The 27,274-nt window shown below is 37.0% G+C and overlaps 2 protein-coding genes across 2 annotated transcripts; one reads left to right on the top strand and one right to left on the bottom strand.

Annotated features, from left to right (window-relative positions):
- Window positions 1-465: 465 nt before the first annotated feature.
- TAS2R14 (taste 2 receptor member 14) lies at window positions 466-27,264 on the bottom strand. Its single transcript, XM_074403278.1, is given in 1 exon segment — window positions 466-27,264. A coding segment is annotated over 1 exon segment (960 nt). The 5' UTR covers window positions 18,721-27,264; the 3' UTR covers window positions 466-17,760.
- Window positions 8,277-10,002, top strand: PRH2 (proline rich protein HaeIII subfamily 2). Its single transcript, XM_074403285.1, has 3 exons — window positions 8,277-8,356; window positions 9,280-9,315; window positions 9,677-10,002. The coding sequence occupies exons 1-3, from the start codon at window positions 8,293-8,295 to the stop codon at window positions 10,000-10,002; spliced, it is 426 nt and encodes a 141-aa protein (XP_074259386.1). The 5' UTR covers window positions 8,277-8,292.
- Window positions 27,265-27,274: the final 10 nt, after the last annotated feature.

Genomic DNA, 27,274 nt, shown 5'->3' with positions numbered 1-27,274 from the left:
TTGGTTTTCTGTTCTTGTGTCAGTCTGCTGAGAGTGATGGTTTCTAAATTCATCCATGTCTCTATAAAGGACACGAACTCATCGTTTTTTATGGCTCCACAGTATTCCATGGTGTATATGTGCCATATTTCTTTTTCCAGTCTATCATTGATAGGCATTTGGGTTGGTTCTAGGTCTATTGTAAACAGCAAAACAAGGAACATACATGTGCATGTGTCTTTATAATAGTGATTTATAATCCTTTGAGTATATACCCAGTAATGGGATTGCTGGGTCAAATGGATTTTCTATTTCTAGATCCTTGAGGAATTGCCACACTGTCTTCCACAATGGTTGAACTAATTTATACTTCCACCAACAGTGTAAAAAGCATTCCTATTTCTCCACATTCTCTCCAGCATCTTTTGTCTCCAGATTTTTTAATGATCGCCATTCTAACTGGCGTGATACGGTATCAAAATGTGGTTTTGATTTGCATTTCTCTACTGACCAGTGATGCTGAGCATTTTTTCATATGTTTGTTGGTCACTGGGTCTTCTTTTGAAAAGTGTCTGTCTATAATCCTTCACCCACTTTTGAATGGGTTTGTTGGTTTTTTTCTTGTAAATCTGTTTTAGTTCTTTGTAGATTCTAGATACTAGCCCTTTGTCAGATGGGGAGATTGCAAAAATTTTTTCCCATTCTGTTGGTTGTCGGTTCACTCTAATGATTGCTTCTTTTGCTGTGAAGAAGCTCTTAAGTTTAATTAGATCCCATTTGTCTATTTTGGCTCTTGTTGCCATTACTTTTGGTGTTTTAGTCATGAAGTCTTTGCCTATGCCTATGTCCTGAATGGTATTGCCTAGGTTTTCTTCTAGGGTTTTTATGGTGTTAGGTCTTATGTTTAAACCTTTAATCCATCTGGAGTTAATTTTTGTATAAGCTGTAAGGAAGGGGTCCAGTTTCAGCTTCCTGCATGTGGCTAGACAGTCTTCCCAACACCATTTATTAAACAGGGAATTCATTCCCCATTGCTTGTTTCTGTCCAGTTTGTCAAAGATCAGATGGTTGTAGATGTGTGGCGTTGTTTCTGAGGCCTCTGTTTCATTCCATTGGTCTATATCTCTGTTTTGATACCAGTACCATGCTGTTTTGATTACTGTTGCCTTGTAGTACCTAATAGACATTTATCAAACACTCCACCCCAATACACATTCTTCTCAGCACCACATCACACTTACTCTAAAATTGACTACACAATTGGAAGTAATACACTCCTCAGCAAATGCAAAAGAACGGAAACAAACAGTGTCTCAGACCACAGCGCAATCAAATTAGAACTCAGGATTAAGAAAAGCACTCAAAACTGCACAATCACATGCAAACGGAACAACTTGCTCCTGAATGATGAATGGATAAACAATGAAATGAAGACAGAAATAAAGAAAGATGTTGCTCAAAACCAACGAGAATGAAGACACAACGTACCAGAATCTCTGGGACACATTTAAAGCAGTGTCTAGAGGGAAATTTATAGCAATAAATGCCCATATGAGAAACAAAGAAAGATTTAAAATCAACACCCTATTGTTAAAACTGAAAGAGCTAGAAGAGCGAGATCAAAAAAACTCAAAAGCAAGCAGAAGACGGGAAATAACTAACATCAGAGCAGAACTGAAGGAGATACACAAAAAACCTTCAAAAAATCAATAAATCCAGGATTTTTTTTGTTTTTTGTTTTTTTTGTTTTTGTTTTTGTTTTTTTTAAGACTGCATCTCATTCTGTCACCCAGGCTAGAGTACTGTGGTGCGATCTTGGCTCACTGAAACCTTCGCCTCCCTGATTCAAGTGATTCTCTTTTCTCAGCCTCCGGAGTAGCTGGGATTACAAATGCAAGCCACTATGCTAAGATAATTTTTCTATTTTCAGTAGAGATGGGGTTTCACATGCTGGCCAGGCTGGTCTCGAACTCCTGACCTCAAGTGATCTGCCCATCTAGGCATCCAAAGTGCTGGCACTACAGGTGTAAGCCACCATGCCCTGCCCAAAATATTTTCTTATCATATACAAATGTTTGTTTTGGTAGTTGTACACTTGGTTAACTAGCTTGAAACTGTACTTTTGTCATATAAAAACCATATTTGTTAGCCTATTGGAGTGTTAAAAAGGTGTTTGTCACTGAAAATTGTTTCTAGGGTTTAAAGATAGGTTGAGTTTATTCAGTATCCTTGTGAAAAACAACATCTGATTATGAACTCATGGTCACATTCCCTTCAATTCATTCAGTAAGAAAAGGCTGCAGATTCTTCTGTTAAAATTAGGAACACAGTAATAGCCGTCTGCCTTGTAAAGTAACTTGAATACACTTAAAAAGAAAGAAAGTAAATACATGGACCATTTGAAGAAGCTGTTTACAAGTGTACTGTTTGCTCTTTTATCCTTAGGGTACTGGAATGCACAGTGTATGGAACACATGTACTTAGTCCTGCTCTTTTCCTATGTCCCTATACAATTATAGTAAAGAAATACCCAAAGACAAGGAGGATAAAAGAGGAGATGATGGTAAACAACAAATGTAACAAAACTGTGGACCTGGGATGACAAATTGAAAATTATCAGTTTGTGAATCAGAAAAGCCAAAACCAGACATCAGAGAGGACAATGTGGCAATCAATTTACACAGGAACACCCAAAAAATGGCTGCTTTTGGAATAGTGCATTTTCCTCTCCAGAAACTTCCATGTATTCAGATTATAGTGTATAATCTTCATCAAAGTTTGGTCTTTCTTCTTCAACTGGGCCCTCTGAATTTCTTATTTGATTTTATGTATTTTAAATTGTTCTAGTGAATAAATTATCCTGTTATTCTCTCTCTCTCTCTCTCTCTCTCTCTCTCTCTCTCTCTCATTCTTTCTCTCTCTCTTGTTCCCTCTTCATAGAATTTCCTAACTCTACTAATACCTATAAAGTATGTGGCTTTGGGAACGATACTTGTTTATATTGTAATTTAATTCCCTCATCAGATGAGTGAACATCATGCAAAAATAATCAAAGTGGTATGTAAGTTAAAAAAAAAAAAAAGCATCTAAAATATCACCATAGTAGGTACAAATGAATGATGAATAAATCTTTAGCTATGTAGCCATCCATGTATAGAAATGCAATATATGATACAGATAATAATTCAATCACTGAAGAAAGCTTGGTTATTCTATGTTGTTTGGGGACAATGAGGTATTCAATTATTTTGAAAAACAAATTTTACATCTCTGCCTCACAGCATGGGCTTCCTCGTAGCATGTGGCAGTTTCCTTAGAGAACCAGCTGAAATTGCAAGACATTTTTATGATCCAGACTGAATAGACACAAAGCGTCACTTCTGACATATTCTATTGGTCACAGCAGTAACAAAGTTTTACCCAAGTTTAAGGGGGGAAATCACACTTCATCGCCTCAAGAGATGATGTCAAGGTTCCATTCTAAGAAGATAAGATGAAAAATATGATTGTGACCATCCTTGGAAAATACAACGTGTCACACATCCCAATTTCCAAAGATGTTACATACTGAAAAATATGCACTTTGAAATCAACAAAATACAGTTGTATTTTACGGTTCTTATGCAGGAGGGGCAAAATCTTTTTTCTAAGATAAAACATAAACGTTTACATAAAAAAGTGAGTCATTCATTAATCACTTTAACAAAATTCCTCTTTTAAAACTACATGCATAAGAGCGTGTTGTGCAGACACCCCTCGCCTTTTTTTTTTTTTCCCAAGACTGAGTCTTGCTCTGTCACCCAGGGTGGAGTGCGGTGGTACGATCCCAGCTCATTGCAACCTCTGTCTTCTGGGTTCAAGCAATTCTCCTACCTCAACCTCCCGAGTAACTGGGATTACAGGTGCCAGCCACCACGCCCAGCTGTTTTCTTTTGTAGTTTTAGTAGAGACGTGGTTTCACCATGTTGGCCAGGCTGGTCTCAAACTTTTGACCTTGTGATCCACTCACCTTAGCCTCCCAAAGTGCTGGGATTATAGGTGTGAGCAAATATGCCTGGCTGACATTTTTATAGTTAAGAAAAATAGGTACTGACATGAGAGCAGTTTCTTATAAGGGCTTGTGGATTCAACTGTAAAAATGGCAATCCATTCTGACTCTCCTCTCCACTACAGGGAGCTTTCCTATTTTGCTTATTAAATTTTTGCTTCAACCTCACCCTTTTGTGTCCATACTCCTTCATTTTCTTGGTCATGAGACCATAAGCTCAGATAACACCTTAGATAATGATATCAGTGACCCTGACCTGTTTTGGTACCACCAGCTCTGGGACCAGGACATGGGAGACACTCTCAGGAAGAAAACTGAAATCTGTCCAAGTGGTATACAAATTTATCCTTTCATAGACAAATCTCTGATTATTCTCTCTCTTAAATTTCTAAAATTTTACATTCATTGTGATGAGAATCAACGTTTGGTCCATTTGAAAGAAGATGCACACATATTGCCAATGCTAATATGGTTCACCAGAAAAATTCATGTGGCATATATCAAGAAAGCACATAGAGGATCTACATGGACAGCGTTTTTGTAATTACAGAAAAACAGGAATTAATTGTGTGAGTATCTTTACATGAAGGCAAAGAGAAAAACAGGTACTGAAAGCCTATGTAAATGTACTTATGATTTAAAACAAACTTATTTACTCTTGAAAAAATATATTTCTCACCCCACCTGTTAAGGTCTTAGGAAAGTATAACCTTAATAATCTCCTAATGCCAGAAGTTATTTTTCTTCTCTGGACCTCATTCCCTCTCACATTGTACTGAAATGAATAAATGAATTGCAAGTAAATAGTGGGGCACAGTAAGCTCTAAGAGCTGACAGCCTCTATTCCACTTACTACCTTTATAAAAACCTTGGTATGTCCCTAAGTCATGTCATCTATAAAACTAAGGTAATAATAACAATCATATCTCCCTAATAAAATGGTTTTGATGATTAAGTAGAATATAGTAAAATTTTTAAAAAATGTTTTCTATTATAACCAATTTGGCTAGGATAGGTGGAAAGAACAGAAATATAGAAAATAATTTTGAAATACATAATATATATTTATGGAACATTGACATCAAGTTAAAAAATATAGAATCCACCATAACAGGGTAATCAAAAATTTTTAGAAAGTCAAATCAAGCTGAAGTCTCAGAGACTATTATGCTTATTTGCTAACTGTGCTATCAGAATGCTTCGCTGATAGATTGAATACAGTAATTCTTCCAATTCACATAAACTGCCAGACAAGCGACGCAATGCAATTCACTCACTCTCTGAGAAGTTTATCCACTCTGTTAATGTTCATCTTTCTGGCAAATCATCCTTTAGTATTCTAAGCAAACTAGAGCAAGGTGAAGTTGAAGAATGCCTCAGCAAGGTAAAATTGAAGAATGCCCAGCCATTCCTCCAAACAATTCTACTTTCTGTGCCATTCAGAGAGCTTCTGGGTCTTCAAAAAAGAGGGAGGCATTAGGATGTGAAAGTGCTGAGGTATGAAATTTGGATCTTTTCCTAAGTTTAGAAGGAAAAACAGGGATTTGAAGCGCCAGTGATATGACCTAATTTCTACTTTTAAATACTCACAACTGACTGTTGTGAGGGAAGTGATATGCGATGTGCTGGGGGAAGAATGTCACCAAGACCAGCTGGAGGCTGTTAAAGTCCTCCAGGAGACAGCACCATGGGCTGAACAATCACCTTCCAGTAAACAACATACAAGTGGTCATATTTGGGATGTATTTTGAAGACAGAGGCAATTAGATCTGGTAACGGGTAGTGCCCGAGGGAAGTGAGAATTTTTGAACGACTACTAGGTAAACGCCTGTCAGTGACCAAGAAAATGTTGGGATATGTTATGAGAGAGTACTCCTAAAATTTCATTTGTTGAAGACTGACCCTTCAGGACCTCAGAATACGAACATCCATATAGAAGGCAAGTAGAGTGCTGAGGGCTGCCACTCACCTCTAGGCGCCCCAACCCCCACAGCAGTCCTGCTTCTCCCTTCCACCCAACCTCACTCACAGTGTCCTTTTCAGTTCTTCCATCATCTCTGTACTTGATCTCTCTGGTGAGTTCATAGCTGATAGTTAAGGATTCCTATACACTAGTCTCTTTTGCTGATTGCTGACATTGGAGGAGGTCAGGGAACAGGCCTGAGCTGAGTGACCTTTAGGGGCATTACCTGTTCTTTTCCCGTACTCTCCTACCAAGGAGAAACCTTTCTTGCACCAGGCCTGCAGCTTCCTTAGTTGCCCACATTATCAGGCAATACCTGCCTGGCACTTCTCTTTGTTCCTTTACTCTGACCTTCCTTTTTGATATGATGGTTGACCTGAAGTCACCTAGGCAGGACTGCTCATCTCCAGGCCCTGTGGAAAACAGTATCTGGTGAAACCAGAGACCATAATCCCAGTAACACAGTGGGAGCTGCTGGAATCAAACAACTACTCTGTGCCTAAGATACAACTCATAAAGGCCTGCTAGAACGAATCCACTTCCCACAGTGCCAGAGAAGAACTGCCAATTAAGAATGTAATCCCTCTTCAAATATGTCTATTTAATTCAAGGGAAAATACCAATCGGCCTGGGTCTCTTAGAAGAACGATGTTGTCTGTAGCAAAATCTAATCTATTAGGAAGCCTTCCTGTATTATTATCTGCAACTCTTCAGAAGGGCCAGACCAGATCCTCCAATGCACAGCAGAGGATCCACTCAGGCACACCTGTCTAGGGGCTTGTCTTTATGACTTCCTGTCACGGCCTCCCTAGTCATGCCTCCAACAAAGCTATCCTCAAATTAAGACTAGCCATGCACAAAAAGTGAAAAATTACACAAGGTCTGAAATGGTAAGTGACAGCTGGTGATACTGACTAGTATATTTTATGAACTGATGAACAGGAAATTTCAGGGTATCACAGACTAATCAGCAGCTGAGAAGAGAACTACCAATCCAGGATCTTGAAAGGGCTTTGTGCAAACGTAATAGTTTACTGTACAATTGTATAGACAAAAGTGAAAATAAAGGTAGTAAGGAGTACCATACACCATTACTTAGAAGATTAAATAAAGCATATTTTCCAAAAGTCATGTGGGGAGAAAACAAAAATATAGGAAGAAAATTACACATGGCAAGGTAGACTCGGAACATAAAATGTAACAAATAAGAACTAGAAAGAAAATGAGGAGGAATTAATATTAGAATATCACAGAAAAAATTCTCTTTGTGAAATAACACTCTGATGAAACGGGTGAAATAAATACTGTGTAAAAAACAGAAGCCCAGTCAATGCATTTGAGGCTTGGATAAGCATATCAAATAATCTTGTTGAATTGTGGCCACTTAATTATCAGTGGTGGGGAATGCAGTATTTCTGAGGGGAAATAAAGCAGAGGATGAACTCTATAGAATATTCTGGAGAAAGTGGAGGTCTTAGCGATATGACATCGTGTGGCTTACTTAGGAAACCACGTATTCAGTTTGTTCAGGCCTAGAAATTCCTTGGTGGTTTTTGTGTTCAGTTTTGCCTTAATAACCCCAAAGGTATTTTACGAATACAAATTGTTTAGCTTTCCTGTGTTGTACAGCACCAAGCTTGCCTGAGCACAGTGAGACCACAGAAGTTTGGACAATTCCTGTAGCCTGTGCAGGCTGCACAGCAGCTTTCTGTCACCTATTAGTGCCGGGAGTGTGCTGCGTCCACACATTATCACAGATACATAGAGACCATATCTATTGCATGAAAAATTAAGCTAAATGCGAAACTATTCATACACACGCATCATGAGAGATGGAAATAGGCTATAAAAAGAGTGAGAGATAGTGATCATCTTCACTGTTAGCTGTAGGATCACCGTCCTCATCCCCAACACACACACAAACACACATATGTAGAAACGAAAAGCACAGTGGGAAGCAGAATAGCAGTCTACCAAACAGATTGAAAACCAAATGACATCTAAAGTTCAATTCTGACACTGTGCCGAGTGCTTGGACACAGTTCCATCAGAATCTTTGTCCAAGTCATAAGTTGTGCCTTTAAAAAATGAGACACCAACAACATCCTACCCAGCCCTTCCTGCTGGGCTAAAATCCCAAAAGAAATGAGGGGATACACTTGACCTGAAGTAAGCAAAGCAGAACCCAGTCTCTACCCAGTAGGGAGCTCAAAGGTGCCATTGTTCTGCTTGTCTTTATAAAGGGAGCTGCCATGTTTTCTCTCAACACAAAGCTGGGAGCAACACCAGAGCCTCCTGCAAGATGCTTGTGATTCTGCTGTCAGTGGCCCTGCTGGCCGTGAGCTCAGCTCAGAGCTTAAATGAAGGTAAGACAAATTGGGGCAAGATCATGTGGCTCTGAGCTCTGAATGGGGTTTAGAAGCTCACGCTATAGAGGGGGATAGTGAAGGGAAGAGAGGAGGATGAGAAAGCAGATGGCACTGCAGAGTTCTCATGCCAAGGATCAGAAGACCTGTTGTGCCCTCATTCCTCACCAAGGTCTCATAATTTGTTTATTTCACAAATAGAACCCAATAAATAATTTGTGCCAGGGGAGAGACAGAATGAGATTTGCATTTAGAGAGACTTGAGACTGCCTTGAAAGATGCAATGGAGAGTGCAAGATAGATTCAGGGAAGTCCAGCTGTGAAGATCCTGTACTGATCTCAGTATACAGGGATGATGCTGGCCTTGCTGCACAGTGGATCAGCATCAGTGAAGAATATAAACAACTATGAGACCTACTGCAGAGAGAGAGAAATGGGTAAAACGTTGGCTTTGTCGACAGAGTGAAACACTGTCATTTTTCTCTCCCCTATGTGTAGTATTTCAATGTGCTGGGAATGGCATGTGTAGGATTGTATGTCTCCAAATGGTATTTCCTGGTGGCCCTTATTGAGAAAGCTCACAAACATCAGCAACATGTTTACAGAAGAGGGCAGAAGAATTTCCAAGTATGACATTGAAATACTCAGGGCAGTTGAACTAAATAAGCACTAAGGCTTGAGGAATCACAGGGAGGACAAACAGGGGCCCTTGCATGTTGAGTTCCTGGTTGATGCTCAGCATGGTAACAGCCGTGCTCCCCTCACGTCTTCCTCCACTTCCAGCAGCATCACAGACAGTGGCTGATGAGGTCACTTAGGGGATGCACAGGGTGTGATCAGAAGTCCCTTTTCCTCATAGAACACTATGAGCCCTGAAAGATTCACGAAGTAACTTTTCCCATCATCCTGTACTTCTTTTCTAGATGTCAGCCAGGAAGACGTTCCCTCCCTAATATCAGGTAAATCCCAATAAATTCTCAGTAAACTTTGTCTCCATTTTTTTCCTGAAGAATAGATCAGTTCTCCAGTGTCTTCTTACCGTTATTTTCTTCTCAGGAATTGACTAATATTAGTGCCCCCAGAGATAGAAACAATTTCCTCCCAACCTTGATTCTGGGGACCATGAGCAAAGGCATTTGATTTTTCACCACCCTTATGTGAATTAAGAGGAGTTCTAATCAGGAAGCCTTGGAAAGGCGGGAGGCTGACAGTTGAGAGGCAGGTCAGGGAGACATGGGTCGTGTGGTGAACACAGAGAGGTATGAAGACAGGAGGGTCTTCCAGCTCTGAGCTCAGCTCTTCTGGTTTCAACTCACACAGATGAAGGGGACTCTAACCAGAGCCCAGATGAGGAGAATCAGAAACCACCTCTTGGAGGACACCCACCTAGACCCCCTCCTGGTGATGGAAACCAGGATGATGCTCCTCAGCAGGGACCACCCCCACAAGGAGGCCACCACCACCATGGCCCACCACCTCCTCCAGGAAGGTCACAAGGACCACCCCCACAAGGAGGCCACCACCACCACGGCCCACCACCTCCTCCAGGAAGGTCACAAGGACCACCCCCACAAGGAGGCCACCACCACCACGGTCCACCACCTCCTCCAGGACCACCCCCACAACAGGGGCAGCCTCCCCAGTAATCTAGGCTTCAATGACAGGTATGATTCCAGTTTAAACTCCATCAAAGGCCCCAACTACTACAGTTCTCCAGCTTCATTGTGCCAATGAATCCACTGAAAGCCTGTTAATATTGCCTTGTCCAGGAACACATTTCTAAAGATTTTTGTTCAGATAGTCTGGGGCAGGATAGTAAGACCTTGTTTTTAAACAATCGCTTGAAGGCAGTTCTGATTTTGAGAATCACTGTCTTCAAATTACCTCTCCTATGAATGGTTGACAGTGAGGATGTAGAACCGTGTTCTCCCTCTGGCGCTCTGTGTTCTTTCCTCAAATTCAAAGACCTCCCATTTATTTAAAGTTCTCACCTGAACACTCCTTGCTCAGTCCTGCCTCACACCAGCCTTTCAAGTCCAGTATTCCTGCTAAATGGTCCTTGGACTTTCAGCTTTTAAGTGGTATCTCATTTTTTAAAAATACATTTAAATCATGCATGCATAAGCTAACAAAAACTAATCTCACTGAACTGAACATTTTTTACTTTGTGGATCCATCTCTTTGAAATATTTATTCCTACATAAATATATATAATGCCTTTTTTCCCCACCACTGATACCATACTTTATATTCAGATCTTTGTCTTACTCATTAGAAAAATTTATTTCTTAGAAAACTTCCACATGAGTTCATTCAGATCTCTTCAGTGTTTATCAGTTAGTTTGGTTTTACGATTGTATACTATGCTATTGTTTGGTTGCTCCATAATTTATTTAACCAATCTGTAACACTGGACATTGAGGTTGGTTTCACATTCTCGCTATTACAGGATGTCACCATGCCCATCTTTGTAAAAATAACCTTTAACATATCCAACAGCCACAAAGCACGAACAGCCTAACAATAATCGTTTCTCCTCTTTATTGAAGCAATAGTTTAAAGCACTTTACGTGCAATGGTATAAAAGATGTGAACAAAGAAAATATTATTAAGGATAGCAGACGCTGTAGAAGGGATAGAGGGCAAGAGAATGGGCTGGCATCTTCCTCACTGCAGTAACACCAGTGAGGGATTAGACATTTCCTGCCATGTCAGGTTTTGTCTATAATCCTCCTTGTTTGTCTTTTTCAGGAAGTGAGTAAGAAGATAACAGTGTTTCGAATGTCATGAAATATAATGTGGTCATGCTCTAACTTCAATATACCAATAAAATAATCAGCTTGCAATTTCTGATTGTGGTGTCTCTTTCTGAGTGTCTGGAATCTGAGAGCCATGTGCATGTTGTATGAACATCCAGGACCCCTTCTCCTTGATGTTTCCAGCAAGCTTCTCTCCTCCTTGTCCTAATTAAGTCATCTGCCTGGAGAAGGAGTTCCACTGTTTCTTTCCTTCTCTGTCTTCTATAAAAGAGTCAGAAACTATTTTAGAAATTGATGGTTTTATAATGAAACAGGGAGGACTGAAAATAAATTAAGTAAGCAATAAGCTCAAATAATTTAAAAAGAGAGATAAAATACACTTGGGAGAGCAGAAATAAGAATTAATGAAAATTAAAAATATTAAATAAGAAGAAATGATTCATAAATTTTGTATTAATAGTAATAACTTCTTGAAAGTCCAATGAAATTCACAGAAGTCTGTGAAAATAATCTTCAGAGTAATTAGGTAAAGCCTAAACAACTGTTTTAAAAGATGGTACTTTTTTCTACCATTCTGAAAAGCAAACAGGAAAAACTGAACACAGTTTTTACAGATATACAACACAGAGTGATTTATATATAAAATGACCTTAACAACATATTGAACATGTTATAGTACTTCATATCTAAGTAAAATATTGTGAAATTTAACAGAGAATTCACTCCTCCCGAAAGTACCTTCATGGGAGATTCCTCAACTAACAGGCAGTCCTTTAATATGATGATTTATGCAAAATATTGAAAGGAAGAGAAATACCCAAAAGTCTTGAAAGAAAATAATAATTTTGATATGACAACTCTAACAAAGGTAAAAATTATAAATCTCACTTTAAAAACTAAATAATTTCAAACAAATTGAAGTGATATATTAGTTAAATGACCAAGCAGACTTGATTCTAAGACTGTTAAGGAATGTTCATTATTTGTTTTGGATAAGGGAGTCAGCAGAGGAAAAAAATATATACGATCATCTCGAAAGATGCCAACGTTGTCTTTGATAATATTTAATATATTTTTTAAAAAGCAATTCTTGTAAAATAGTTCAAGTAGCCTTCTGACCATGATTAAAATAATGTACCTCAAAAGTAACTGCTAACCTTACGTGTATCTGCAACACACTGAAAAATTATCTAATAAAAAGGTACAAAGGAAAAGCTTATCAATGTGGGTAATTAGAAAGAGAAAGATCTTATTTAGCATTAGACAAACAAGCACATAAAAAAACTACATATTCAAATAGAATGAGTAAAATTATCACCACAAGCAGATCTGTTTTACTATCCAAAAATTAACAAAAGAATCCCCTGATGTAAAAAGGGAAAGGAAGGAAATCCACTGTAATTAATATAAAATTTAATATTAAAATTATAAATAACTGATTAATTCAATTTTCAAAAATTATTGGTGATTACACAATACCCAGCTAGTAAATATTTTAAGTAAGTGATCATTCACAAAGGAACCAAAAGATGTAGCCTTCAAATTTTTAATGTCGTTGTGATAGCAACCATCCGATTGTTTTATTCTAATTTATTTCCACTTCCGATTATAACAGCTTCTTTCCAAGTGATGTGTTCCCCCTAGTGGCGTATTAGCTTCACCACAGGTGAAGCTCTGGCTGCTGGAAATTCTTGAATTCAGAAAGTATACATATAAACACATAAGCCAGGTCTGGAAAGCATCTATGACATGCAAGCTTCATGTTTCAGTGAAGTAAGTTTGCTCTTGCTGTCCTCCTGTATAGAGTTAATTCAATCATTTATTCAATTGTTAGTTGATTAAAAATTTATTGAACTACTCTGTGTCCAGGCTTTCTTTTACTTCATCAGGCTACAAAAACAGGATTAATCTATGTAATATTTTTTCAGTTGTATAAAAATTCTACATATACATGCAATAACATTTAATAGCTGTAGATAAGAGCATTTTTATGATAAGTATTTAAAAATTATTCAATATCACACATGGTAGAAGAATCCGAAAAGGAGGACAAAATGCCAAACAAGAATTTTTTTAACATTTTTTTTCCAGATTGCATGAGATAGTCACCAGAATGGCCTACGAATGTGAGGGTCTCCCAGCTTTCAACCACACCTAACCTGACAAAGCACGGAAAGAGAGCTACCTTTTGTAGCCTACTGTGTCCCAGAACCAGCATAAGCATTTGCAATAGCCTGGCTAAGCCTAAGAGCCCGTTTGCTGTGTATCACCTCAGAGTGGAAAATTGCTACAAGAAGATCCAGAAAGTAAATAGCAAATAATAAGAGGAAAACATCACAGATATAATCACGATGTAAGAATATTGGCCTTGACTCTAGGATCTCTGAATTCCATTGCATTAAGCTTCAGATTTTTTAGATATTTCCATAGGGAGATTAACAAGAGAAAAATATTTAAGGATAGAGAAAAGGGTAAGAAGGTAAATATAATCAGTTTTATGAACTTTACAATGTCACTCCTTTCAGAATTTGAAGTGATATTTCTTTCACATGGATATACCCAGATATTAAGATACATGCTGGCCATGGTAAGATTAAAATGGAATGAGACTAACGGACCTAACAGTAGGACCAGAATTACAATTTCGACTCTATGCCTCAAGTGAAGAAATGCAGGATTTGAAAAATTGACTATCTTGAGAAAATAAGAGGATGAGGCTTCTGGCAAGCCAGATGCTAAAACGATCGGCCACAGTTCCAGTAATAGCAAACATAACTTTCTTTGTACTCATCTGTAAAGATAAGTACAGCTCTTCTATATAAAACTTTTCACCATTATTACCAAAATCAGACAAATTGTGAAGATAGCCAAAGCAGTGAGCATTCTAAGAGCCCTTCTGCACATTGAGCCACTCAATGCAGTTCACCAGTATAATGAATCCATTCTCTAAAATTCCAATTAGGAATTCTCTATTTATTATTATAGTGAAGAGACTATGTAAGGCATTTAGCATGGCTGCAAAGAAAGAGCTCCAATGCCTCACTGCAATGCTGACAATTCCTTGATCTACCACATGTCCATGGCATACATACTTATGGATGTACAGTTAATTTCCTCCTTAAAAACAAAAACCATAAGCTCAGTATGAAAGCAGAAAGCACTAAGCTGTACTAATGAATGGCCACATAGCTTTTTTCACAGAAAGATTATTTTGCCCTGGCCAGCTAGCTGCACTCGGATCCAGATAGTGCATGTAAAGAGAAATTTCTCACACTTGATGATGAAAGAAAAAACTGAATTTTCATTTGTTAACAGGCAAATAACGACAATTCTCTGTCATCATTTTGCACATTTGCTTTATCTAATCTCTACACAATTTGCTCATTAATTTTAATTGTTATGAATGATATTAAAATTCAGTGCATAGAACTTTAACATTTAATAAATATCTAAATTAGTAGATGGAGTGTGGTGAGCACTAAAATCATCTCCACTGAGGAATGCTGAGGGAAGACTGAAGGGATATTTTCATAGTTTATCCAAAGATCTTGTAATTCAAGGCATTCAAGTTTCCTAAATGAATCCAGAGAAGCTGTAACTCCTAAATGCTGAGTGCTGATAATTTACATTTATTTATCAATGAGTTGTTTGCAAGTGCCCATAAACACAAAACTTGCAGAACAACCTCGTGGGATTATTGCCCAGAAGTCACTGCATTCTTTTTGGCAATAAGAATATAGAGCTCCAGAAATCATATGGATTCAAAACCGTTGATTTTCTAATAATTATTTCTTCCTTCATTTATATTTATTAAGCTTCTCCTGCCATTTAAAAAATTAGATATCAAAATATTCTTAAAACATAATTATTCTTGATATTCTCTAATACATAAGTGAAAATATCCAGGAAACTTTGAGAACCATTTATAGGGCTTATGAAAACTGATAGAACTCTATATTAATTCCACAAAGCAATCTCTTAGTTAAAGCCAAATATGGACAATACTGAGAATGCAGATGGCCATCGGCAGAGCATGAATAGTCCTCATTTTGTGCTTCTTCACTACTCGGTGTTACTCACTTTCCTATAGTTATCAAAGGCCTTTGGGTTTTATTCAGCTTCTCCACACCTCTGCTGAACGACGTCTGCTCTATGGCTGTTTAATCTTACTCCAAAGTAAGTAAGTACAGGTTTCCTAAACAACATGGTGGACTTAAACTGCAATATATTCTTATTTCTCGAAGAAAATCTTTACAGCAATAGAGAAGCAATACATTAGCAAAGCCCTATAGAATTGTCAATATTATTCCCGAATTTGGAGGGATCCAGATTGAGATGTTAAGGAGGCAAAAATAAGAAATTTTAAGGATAGGAAACTTGAAGGATAGGAGCCCCAACACATGACCCAGGCAGAGGCAGGATGGGCATTACAGACTTGGCATCTTCCAGGATATTGAGCCGAATTTGAGGAATACACCAACCCCCACAATAATGTAAATGGGGTAGTAGAGTAGGCTCAAAAACTGAACTTTCATGATGAGGAGCCTGAACCTAGGCCCCAGGAAAGGTAGAACTCACCTCAGAGGAGCTCACTCTGTTATTGCTCTCCTATCCCCCACCACACACACACACACACACGAATACACACACCCCTGCAGCACTGTGCCCTTAAAAACTTAAGTATTGGGGAAGACAAGCCATGAAGGTAGATAAGACAACAAGAATTCCTAAATATTTCATTCCAGTAAACATAAGGCCCAGGCTAAGATCAAAAAATAAGAATAGGAAATAATGAGATTTGATTCTTCTCAAGTTGCAAAGAGGAGGTTTCTAAGAATTCATATTTGTCTGCAGTTTTTCCCCCTGAACTGCTTGTGATGCATCACTTGAGGTATACTTGACATGCAATAAGTTGTACATATATAAAGTGCACAATTTCCTGCTCATCACACGTGAAGCCATCATCACCATAATCAGGTAACAAAGATATATATTACCCCCAAAAGTTTCCTTTACGATCCTGTGTTATTCCTCCTGCTTACCGCTGCCCAGTCTTTATCAAACCCCTAGTTCCCAGGCAACCATGGATCTGCTTTCTGTCACTTTATTTCCAAATTCTAGAATGGTATATAAATGGAATCATACATCACTGTCTTTTCTCTGTGCCCACAGATGCCCGTTTCTTTCTCTTCTTATAAAGACACTAGTCATGTTGCATTAGGGCCTCACTGTATGACCTAATTTAAACTTAAATACCTACTTGAAGGCCTTATTTCCAAATACAGTCACATCTAGAGTATGGGCTTCAACACATGAATTTTGGAGACAAACAAGTCAGTCCATAACAGTCTTTCTGTTTAGTAAATAGCCCTCGTCTTTTTTTAAGAGGAGCGGGGAATGATATTATTTAATTCAAACCCCAGAACAAATTTGTAGCAAAGAATTCATGTTATAGTTACATACCTTAGCCCATGTAAAATGAATCAATTGTCTTCTGGTATACAATTTTTTGATGAGATTTTTATGTTATTCAAATTGGGATTATTTTCTCCTTTTGGAGATTACCTCTCATTACCTTGGAATTACTTTCTGAATTCCAATTTGCCTCTAAGGTCACAATTTTATTCCTGTCTCTGTCTCTGTCTCTCTCTGTCTGGGTGTATGTGTGTGTACGAATATGTATATTGTATTTTATTAAATATAGAATGCATAAACTGGAAGACATATCACTGTTTTATGTACACCATTAACAAATATTGTATTTTAATTGGCCAGAGGAAAGGGAAAATATGATCATCTTAATAAACAGCAAAAAAAATCGATGTTTTTAACAGAGGTTTTATTATAATACCGCACAGAGAAAAAGAAGAAGACAAAGATTCTCTCTGAAGATTATTTTTAAAAGAATTTATCTAAAAGCTAAAGTCAGTATAATGTTTATTGTTAAAACACTAAAAAACACTCCATTTGCAAAGATAGCAGTTACCACTTCAATTACTTAACACTTTGAATGTTCAAAGCATTTCATTATAGAAATAGACACCAAAAAAAAAGAATTCTAAGTACTAAAATGAAAAAGTAAAATAATCATTATAAATCACTACATGCAGATGATAAAATTTTCTATCTGCAAAGACAAGAGAATGAACAAAGCACATGATAGTTTAGTAAAACAGCTGGCTTCTAATTCAACACACAAAGCCAATTACTTTTTTGTATACACATTAATCAGGTGCTAAATATTGTACAAAAATTAAGAAAATTTAATATGGTACTAAAATTTCATATTATTTTATGTGCTTTATCTATCAGATTGAGACGTAGGTTTAAGCAGCCCTGTTTTTAATAACTGTGTCACATCCATACAATACACATTATAGGTTTCTCATTTAAAAATCTCAAAAAAGGTTAATGATTGATACAAAATTTGTATTATCTGTTTGTATTAGAACTCTTTATGGAATTCACATTCTTTCATGTATGGTAAATATACATACTTTCTTATATTGTAATTTGTGATAGTTTGAATGGTGTTAATTCCAAACATACCTTTGTAAAATTCACAAAGTTATATAAAATGAAAGAAACTTGAGGAAGTATAAATTTATATAACATATAAGAATTTCTTATTTCTTTCTAATATATTCAAGATGATTCCCTAAATTCTCTATGGCCTGAGGCCTCCCCATCTTTGAACCTGCACGTCAGCCATCGCAGCGCTGACAGAGAGGCCTGTCTCAGCTACTTGTTTCCAAGAATCAGGACACATGAGTGACCTGAAGGATAAGATATTGTCAATACGTGGCAAAAAATAAAAATTAGATTTTCTTCCAACAATTCAGAGATCCAAAGTGGTATGAAAAAAGACACAGAGAAAATGGCGTAGAGTAGGAGGGAAGTGATCACAATTTGTATGACTTTTCTGTGGGCCTCGGTGCTGGCGTCTCCGGATCGTTTGACAGTGTGGTGCATCTTCTTGAGATGTTTCCACAAGGAGAAGATGAGCAGAAGAACATTTGCCAGGGACAAAGTAAAGGGTATCAAAAAGAACACAGTGCTGATTAATAAAATAGGGCTGGAAAATCGTGCAAAGTTAATTGAACCAGAACTGCAAGTCCTGTTTTCTCTATCTTCATTGATCCTGGCATTTACATGGACGTTTATCAGTGCAATATTTGAAAACAAAAGAACCAAAGTTACAAGAAGCAGCACTAAAACCACCTTTTTAACTCGCCACTTCAGGTAGAGAAAAATCGAGTTAGAAAAATTGGCTATCTTGAAAAAATAACAAGTAGTGAGACTTGTAGCAAACCAGACACTAAAATGATTGGTCACCGTCCAGGTATTAATAAATATTCTTAACATTTTTTCAGTCAAAAATAAAGCTGGGTGAAGCACAGATACATACCAACTTACAAATATTAATCAAACCAGACCAATTCTGGAGATTGCCAAAGCAGTAAGAATCTGATCAGCTAAAGAGATCTTTCTTCTCTTGACCCAATTGATACAGTTCACCAGTGCTATGAAACCATTTCCTAAATTTCCAATTATAAATTCCACAATGAAAATGAATGTTAATGTGCTCTTTATGACATCACTCATTGCCTGTAAGAGAATACTCCAATGTCTAATATCACTGCTGAAGACTTCTTAATGGATTCATCTAAAATGCTACTGTATATCTGATTCTTGAAAATTCGATAATATAGTCCTTAAAAAAAAAAAAAACTCGTGTATATATTGTTAAACCAGCAACCACCAAGATTTGCTAATCACTCTGTTTATAACTTTCTTCATGAAAATCTCTGTATTTCCCCAAACAGCTCAGCTGAGCTTCATCCAGATACTGTGTGCCTTATACACAGTAGGCTGAAGTCTTTTGTTTGTAGTTGGTGGCAAAGGAAACACTGAATTCTCATTTTGCTAACATGCAAATAAAGACATTTATTTTCATTGTTTTGTTTTTTGGTCTTATCTACATATTTTGGAGAGAGAAGTATGATTACAAAAATTGGTATATGGAACATCCTAAGCACTGAGATTTTTTACATACTTCCGAGTTTGGGTGGGGACAAATGGGGAGATGATTATTAACGAGTACAGAGCCTTAGACAAGAGGAATAAAATTTGTTTTGCTTTTTTGAGATCTATTGAACAGCATTGTGAATATGGTTAATAGCAGTGTATTGTACATTACAAAATTGCTGAAGGAGTAAATTTCAAATGTTCTGACCATAAAAAAAGATAAGTATTTGTTACCTATCATTTGTTAATATATCATTTGAATATGTTCATTAGTTTCATTTAATTATTCCACATTCATAAATCATAACATCACCTAATACCCCATAAATATATGTAACTAAAATATGTCAATTTACAATAAAAATAAAGAAAATAATGAAAAATCCAATGGTTTTTTAAAGGTTAGGTCTGTAAAGGGGACTTATTCATAATTATCCAAAGCGCCTTCTAAAAAGTAGCGGAACTTTCTAATAATTTTGTGGAAGACATTATTCCTAGAATGCTGGGTACCAAGAATAATACTTTTCTATTATTTTACTTTTTACAAGTATAAGCACACCAAACATGTGTGCATGCACACACACACGTACACAAACACGTACGCTTATTTGGGATCCAAATCTTTTTCTCTTTTCACTTTAATAATTCAGGCTTTTTATTTTCAACATGTATTATGCATCTAGTTCATGTTTAGTACTGTGATAGTTTTAAACACATTTTAAAAGACTTGCAAGTTTATATTAAATAGTATTCAATGTAAATATTTTGGAAACTTTGGAAATACTTTTTCTGTACATGTGAGAAGACGTGGAAATCTATTTGTTGTCTCATAAAGCAGCCACTGTGTTTGAATGAGTTTGTCCACAAAGCAAGAATCCTTATTCTGTGCCTCTCCCCTGCCCAGCAGGGCACATTGGTTCATCAGCACTAAATACCTTGACGTTTTTTCCACATGCACTCATTCTCCCAGCAACGTGTGCTCCATGATCCTCACTACAGGCACCAATCAAAGGATGACATACTGTCTAGCCAAGATGGGGAACTAAGTAGCATGGCACAATCATTCTTCTTCAATTGCTATAAAAGTAAGTAAAGTGAGCAAAGCACCAATGAAACAAATTCAGCAACAGTTACCAAAGAAAGTAGAAAAATATGCATCATAAACTTCAAAGATGACAGAGAAAGATGTAAGATATTCCACTGTGAAGAACTGATCCTTCACCTTCAGTCCCCTGAAGCAATGCTGAGCAAAAATAAAATAAAATAAAACTAAAATATCTTGAAAATTACCTTACATTTAGTCAAGAGAACTATTGAAAAGGCAAACTCAGCTAGCATGGGCAAATATTAAGGAAAAATCCCTAAGGCTAGAAGTACAAACATACTATCCTTGTAGAGAGAGGAAGGTCACCCTGGCCTGGCTATGTTCAGGTAACAAAGATGAGGTTGGGAAAGAAGACTAAGAGAAGTACAAACCACGATGTTCAATGCTGCTGATAGAGCATGCAAGATGAAGACTAATAATTGGTAACACAGACTCACTAGTGATCTTGCAAACACTGGATTCAATGAAGTGCTGACAGCAACAGCCATGTTGAAATGGGTTTATAAGCCAACAGTTGAAGAGGCTTTATACTTTTATAAACACTTATAAAACAAGAGAAAAGCAGAGTTGGAAAGCTGATTCCTGAAGTCAGCCTTTGAATTGTCACCAACTACAAAAGACTTCCGCCTACTGTGTATAAGGCATACAGTATCTGGATAAAGCTCAGTTGAGCTGTTTGGGGAAATACAGAGATTTTAATGAAGAAAGCTATAAACCCAGTGATCAGTTCTCAGAACTGAGCCAATTCAGAGAACCAGAGTTCAGTAATTGGAAGGGGAGCTTAAGTTCCATTGAGAAAGGATACTGAGAATTCACCACAAGAACATCCAAGATGTATTCATATGATGCTCAGTCAAACACTTGTAGCCATTTCCCATTTAACAGTACCCAGAGGAAAAGACACAACAAACATACTATCTGAGAGTTTTAGGTATGGGGCCTGAACTAACACTAATATCTGGGTACCTAAAAAGACACTCTGGTCCATGGGATGGAGAGTGAGTTTTTGGTCAGATGCCACCTAGAGCTTTGGCTCATGACCATCCCAAGGTGGACCTAATGAGTTTGTCATTATCACCTCTCTCTGAATGTGTAATTGAAATGGATAGATTCAGCAGCTGGCAGAACTCTCACATTGTTTCCTGACCTGTATACTTAGGGGCATTTTTGTAAGGAGAAACAAGCAGAAGCCTCTGAAACTCATCACTCATGGCAAGACCAAGATGAAAAATTAATAACTGTATTCTTCAAGAAATAGAATCAATCACTGACACCACAACAAACTTAAAAGTTACGGGGGTCGGGGGTGGCAGTCCTATTCATATCCCTATTGAGCTAACCCATCTGGTCTCTGCAAATACCAGATAAATTATACCATGAATTGCAGATTACCATAAACTTAAATTGCACTTGCAAATGCTCTCCAGGATGTGGCATATTCACTGAGCAGAGCATAGCTTCTGGTAAATATAGTAAGAACAATACCACTGCTTCAGTGTTTTGTGTCAGGGCTATGTCACATCTACTTTCAGTTTAGTTGACATTTTGCAAAACATCATTCAATATATTAATAATATTACATTAAGTAGTACCCATAAGCAAAAAGTAGGAAGTTCCTTATAGTAAAATACTATAACGTCAAACAGAAATAAAATACCAGAAGAAGAGATAAACCTCGGCTGATTCAGGAACCTAAAACAACAGATGATGTTTTTAGGGGTGCAGTGGTCCTGGTCCACATGTCAAGACATCTTTTTTAAAGTAAATTGCTTCCAGGTTCATCCATGTCCCTACAAAGGCCACGAACTCATCATTTTTATGGCTGCATAGTAGTCCATGGTGTATGTGTGCCATATTTTCCCTGTCCAGTCCATCATTCTCAGCAAACCGACACAAGAACAGAAAATCAAACACCGCATCTCCTCACTCATAGGCAGCTGTTGAACAGTGAGAACACATGGACAGAGGGAGGGAAGCATCACACACTGGGGTCTGTCGGTGGGGAGTTGGGGAGTGATAGCGTGGGGAGAAATGCCAGATATAGGTGATGGGGAGGAAATCACACTGCCATGTGTGTACCTATGCAACAATCTTGCATGTTCTTCACAGGTACCCCCAAACCTAAAATGCAATAAAAAAATAAAATGAATAGCATATTGCCCTATATATACTTCCTATCACTAAAGAAAAGGCACAGTGTTTTGGGGGCCTATTTGAATTTGGGAGACAACATATGCCACATTTGAGGATACTGCTCTGACTTACTAACAGCTTCCCTGAGGGTTACTAGTCTCAGGTGGAACCCAGAACAAAAAAGGGCTCTACAACAGATACAGGCTCTGCCCCAAGCTGCTGTGCCCATTGTGCCAGATGATCCAGCAGAATTCAGAGCTGCTAGAGGCGTGCACAGTGGGCGTTATAGGACTCTGTGCATATCTCTGTCAAGCCCACAGGAGAGAGGAGAGCAAACTCCTAGAGAATTAACGTAAGACCATTACCTCTTCAGCAAAGGAGTGCCCTCTGTCTCTAAAACAAAACAGCAGGTGCAGAACATTAATGCGAGCAGAGAGTCTAAGCACAAGCCCTTCTAAGCATAAGACCTTGTGCAACTGCTCATGTCATATGCTTATATGTCATATGCCAGCCATGACTGGAGGGCATGAGCACATCTGAGTGGCACAAGGAGTGAACTGTCTACCAGTCCCCTGGCCAACACTTCGCCTGACCCAGATTATCCTTCCATTTTGGACTTGAACAGATCACCACACAGTGGGCATGAGGTCTGAATTTCATAACCACAACACAGGGACTGGATGATGGAAGGCAGAATAGCAGAGATGGTAGTTCTGCCTTAGGAAATCCCTGGGCCAGGGGAAATGGAAGACAGATGAAAGCTGAACAGATACATTCTCCCTACTCTTTCTCTTCCACAGACTAATGCCGGCTGTAGTTTCCCCTTGCAGCCCTTATGGAAAAGTATTGGGAGCCAAGTGCATGTATCTGATGGCCACCACCCTGTCTCTCTCCACTCATTGTGTAGTGAATACCAGCACTGTCATATCTTAATCACCACACATTGTTTTACATTTGCTCTTGCCTCAATTTCCACATGTCCCCACCATTGCTGCCCTGGACTTACCTTTCAAATAAATGTCATTACTTTAATATCAGACACTGTCTCTAGTTCTAGACCCCTGAGGTTAAGATATTCATTCAGTTCCATAATTATAGTTCATTCACTTTTCTGTAAGTTTACAATACGGCAATTAAAATATTTATTTAGGAAGGATACTAAATAAAACTATATGCAAATAACATTGTAGTAAGATGTTTGGTAATTAACTGAATTTTCTAAAATCAAATGTCATTTCTGTTTATACAATAACCAGCTAGAAAATATCATAATACAAATATATCATTCACAATAAAAATACATGCAAATATACAAAACTCTTTACTATGCTTTTTAAAAAGTACTGTAACAGGTGCCACCTGATTTTCATGTTCTACTTTGTCTCCACATCACACATCTGATACAGCTTCATCAAGTCTATATTACAGTGATATTTCCCCTAGAATTGTGGAATAGCCATACTTTTGCTCTAAGAAATGCTTCTTCTTGGATAAACATGTAATCTTAACCTGAAAGCAGAACGGGAAAATTCATGCCACTATAGATTTTGTGATGACTTTCATTTTCATTGGTTCACCATCACAATGTAGTTGATTTATTCATGTATTCACCAGTTTATTTGTTCATCAAAATATCATTTTTGAACACTTATTCTACGTGCCGTCTTTTATGTCTGGGGAGTCAGCAGTAAGCAAGTTCTGTATGATCTCTGGTTTTATTGGACCAGGAAAGATGTGTGATAAGCAAATAACTAAATCACAGGTAGAGATCATTTATCTCAAGCTTTAGATAACATTATAAAAATTTTATAACACCAAGAATTAATACAGTCATGTAGAATCTATTTGTTGAACACAGTTATACATTTCCTTACTATAATAGAAGTTACTCTAACTAAATATGTCAATATACTTTCTCTCATTTCATTGCCTACAAGATTATAATAAGATATACATTTAAGACATTTTATATCATCAATACATAGATTTGATAGATGACACTTTAACATTTGCAGAAAGTTTCCTTTCATTATGTTCGATAATTTCTATGCCATATTTACACTGATTTTTTTTAACATGGGAAGATTTGAGTTCTTTCACATAACATTTAATAAGCATTTTAAATGTGGAAGATAAAGGAGACAACTGGCAAGTCAAAGGCTCTAAAGTGGGTTAGGAAAAAAACTGAAATATTCGACATCAGATCTCTACTTAAAAAAAGTTTTTCTTTAATTCAAAAACCGGAAGAAATTGCATATTTAACTGCCTATTGAGATGACAGCACTGAAGAAGTCATAATTACCTTGCTTTCGTCATTCTTATTATATAAATTTTTTTCTCAACTGTTCACATACTTGCATCTAATCTAACATTCCTCAGTACCATTTATATTAGACATATACAAAATGTATTCTAAATATATTTGTCACCCTTGAATTTTACATTTCTAACAATAATTCTGTTTACCTTAAATGAAACATAAATTATAATTAATGATGGAATAAAAACTATTCCAAAGATAAAACCTCATTATTGATTTAGAATTAAATATCCTTTTTATCCAAAAATTAGATGTTCAAATAATGATAGTCAAGCACACTGTGGTACATATATGTGGTACAAATCACGGTGGAAAGGAGCAATGATTTCTTGACATAAGCTGTCAGTTCTTAAAAATTATAAAGAGAGATCATAAATTTTTCAAATAAAACATGATCACAGGAAATGTATATGTGAAATACACATAATTTCATAATTCTGAGAAACTTATTACCATATTTTGTATAATTTGGCAGTTTGAAAAAAATTGATTAATATTAAAGGTGAAGAAAAATAAGGTTGTCTAAATTGGCAATCTTGAGCAAATAAAATGTGCTGAGGCTAGAAGAAAGCCAGATGCTGAAATGGTTGGTTACTGTCCAGACATTATAAACAGTAATTCTTAATTCTAAACTATATGAAGCTGGATTCAACACAGGTGAATACCATTGTAACAATACTATCCAGAGTAAACCATGAGAATTTGATCAGCTGAGGAGATCTTTTGTCTCTTTGCCCAGCCAATAAAATTTACCAGTGCTATGAACCCAATGGCAAAATTTCCAATAGCAAGTAGGACCACTGTGAGAATTGAAACAACAATGTGTAGAAAAGTTATCATATCTGAACAGAAAAAAATACAAGCCTAATATCACAGGTTGTAATTTCTTAAATGGCTTGACCTTAAAATTTGTTTATACCTGATTTCTTTATGTGTCCTAACATTCTTTTTACTTTTAAATACTGTGACTAATGTCAAGTAAAAATGCCAGCTTATGCTAATGGATGAATTTAATACTGTCTTTATGGGAAACACTCTTATTTTCAAAACAGCTCAAATTAACTTATTCATTCCATGTCCGTTCTTGTAATAGGACGGAATTATTTGTACTAAAGTTGAAGTGAAACCTGAATATTCATTTGCCAGCATGCAAATAAAGACATATTCTCTTTCATTGTTTTGCAATGTTTTGCTTGTCTAACCTATACATAATTTGTGTTCAGCAACTCTAGCTGTTAGGGAAATTTTACCACTCAGTAAATAGTTCATACAGTAAATGTCTAAATTGTTAAAGAGAGCTTCGAATCATCACCAGTAATGGACTGATTTTTACACTAGATTTAAATACATAGAATCCAAACATTTTTATCAAAATTATCCAAAGTTTTTTTGAGAGACACAGAAAGGCCAATATACCTTAAAATCTGCTTGCTGCCAACCAATACTTTTTATGAATTTATTGTTACCAAGCGAACACACACACACACACACATACACACACTTAACACCCCTCTGGGATAGAAGGAATTATTTTGTTAAATTTCCAAAATGGAAAATGGGTTTCCAGGAGGTCATCCTGGTGAAAGTAGTCCTATTTTCCCACTCAGCATTTTCAGCCCATACAAAAATATGTATCAAACATGTATCTCCCATGCTTAACCCACTAGTAAAGTTACTCTCAAGTCTATCTGATGTTTAAGTATACATTGCTTCATTAAAATATTTATCGATTTTATAAATGTTCCCAAGTATTACACCTCTTGATATTTCATCTTGCAATATCCTCCCACCACAGGTAAGGTAACTACCTTGCCCCTGGATTCTCAGTTTACTCACATAACTTATTTGATGAACGAAATATTGGGAGAATTTACACAGGGATTTGAGATGGTGTCTACATTGCTCTGTTCCATTTATCGGGAGAACATTGCCTGGCTACTACACTGTTCCCAGAAGGAGAAAAGAAACAAATGGAGTCAGATTGTCCCTGCCTGATCCAGCCTAAATTGGTGAAACTGTAGCTTCAAGATGCAGAACTTGGTCCATCTCAAACCACCAGAGGCATACACGAAATTCATCTTAGAAAAACTGAATCCAAAGACATGGAGATATCAATATCTAACGTAGTTTTACAAATGGTAAACACAACAAAGTATCATAAACACTTACGTACCCGCCATGCAGGGCACGACATGGAACACTGCAAAGAGTGTAGGTCCACCTCTATGCTACTTTTCAAGCCCCTAACATTTCTTCACATCTCCTGAGGTAAGCAATACATATAGTTTATGATGATCATTTACTTGATTGTCTTTATACCTTACCATCTAGATATGCAACCCTAACTCCATAACATAGTTTTACCTACTTATTATCATATGTAAATGTAGTCCCGTATGTTCTTATTTATGGCTTCCTGGACTCAACATTATGTTTCCGAAATTTTTTTAATACATATTTTATTGCATTTTAGGTATTGGGGTACATGTGAAGAACATGCAAGATTGCTGCATAGGTACATACATGGCAATGTGGTTTGCTGCCTTCCTCCCCATCACCTATATCTGGCATTA

Source organism: Saimiri boliviensis, chromosome 7, assembly GCF_048565385.1.
Source record: "Saimiri boliviensis isolate mSaiBol1 chromosome 7, mSaiBol1.pri, whole genome shotgun sequence".
NCBI lineage: Eukaryota > Metazoa > Chordata > Mammalia > Primates > Cebidae > Saimiri > Saimiri boliviensis.
The sequence above is the reverse complement of the archived record's forward strand: the minus strand, read 5'-3'. Positions and strand labels throughout refer to the sequence as shown.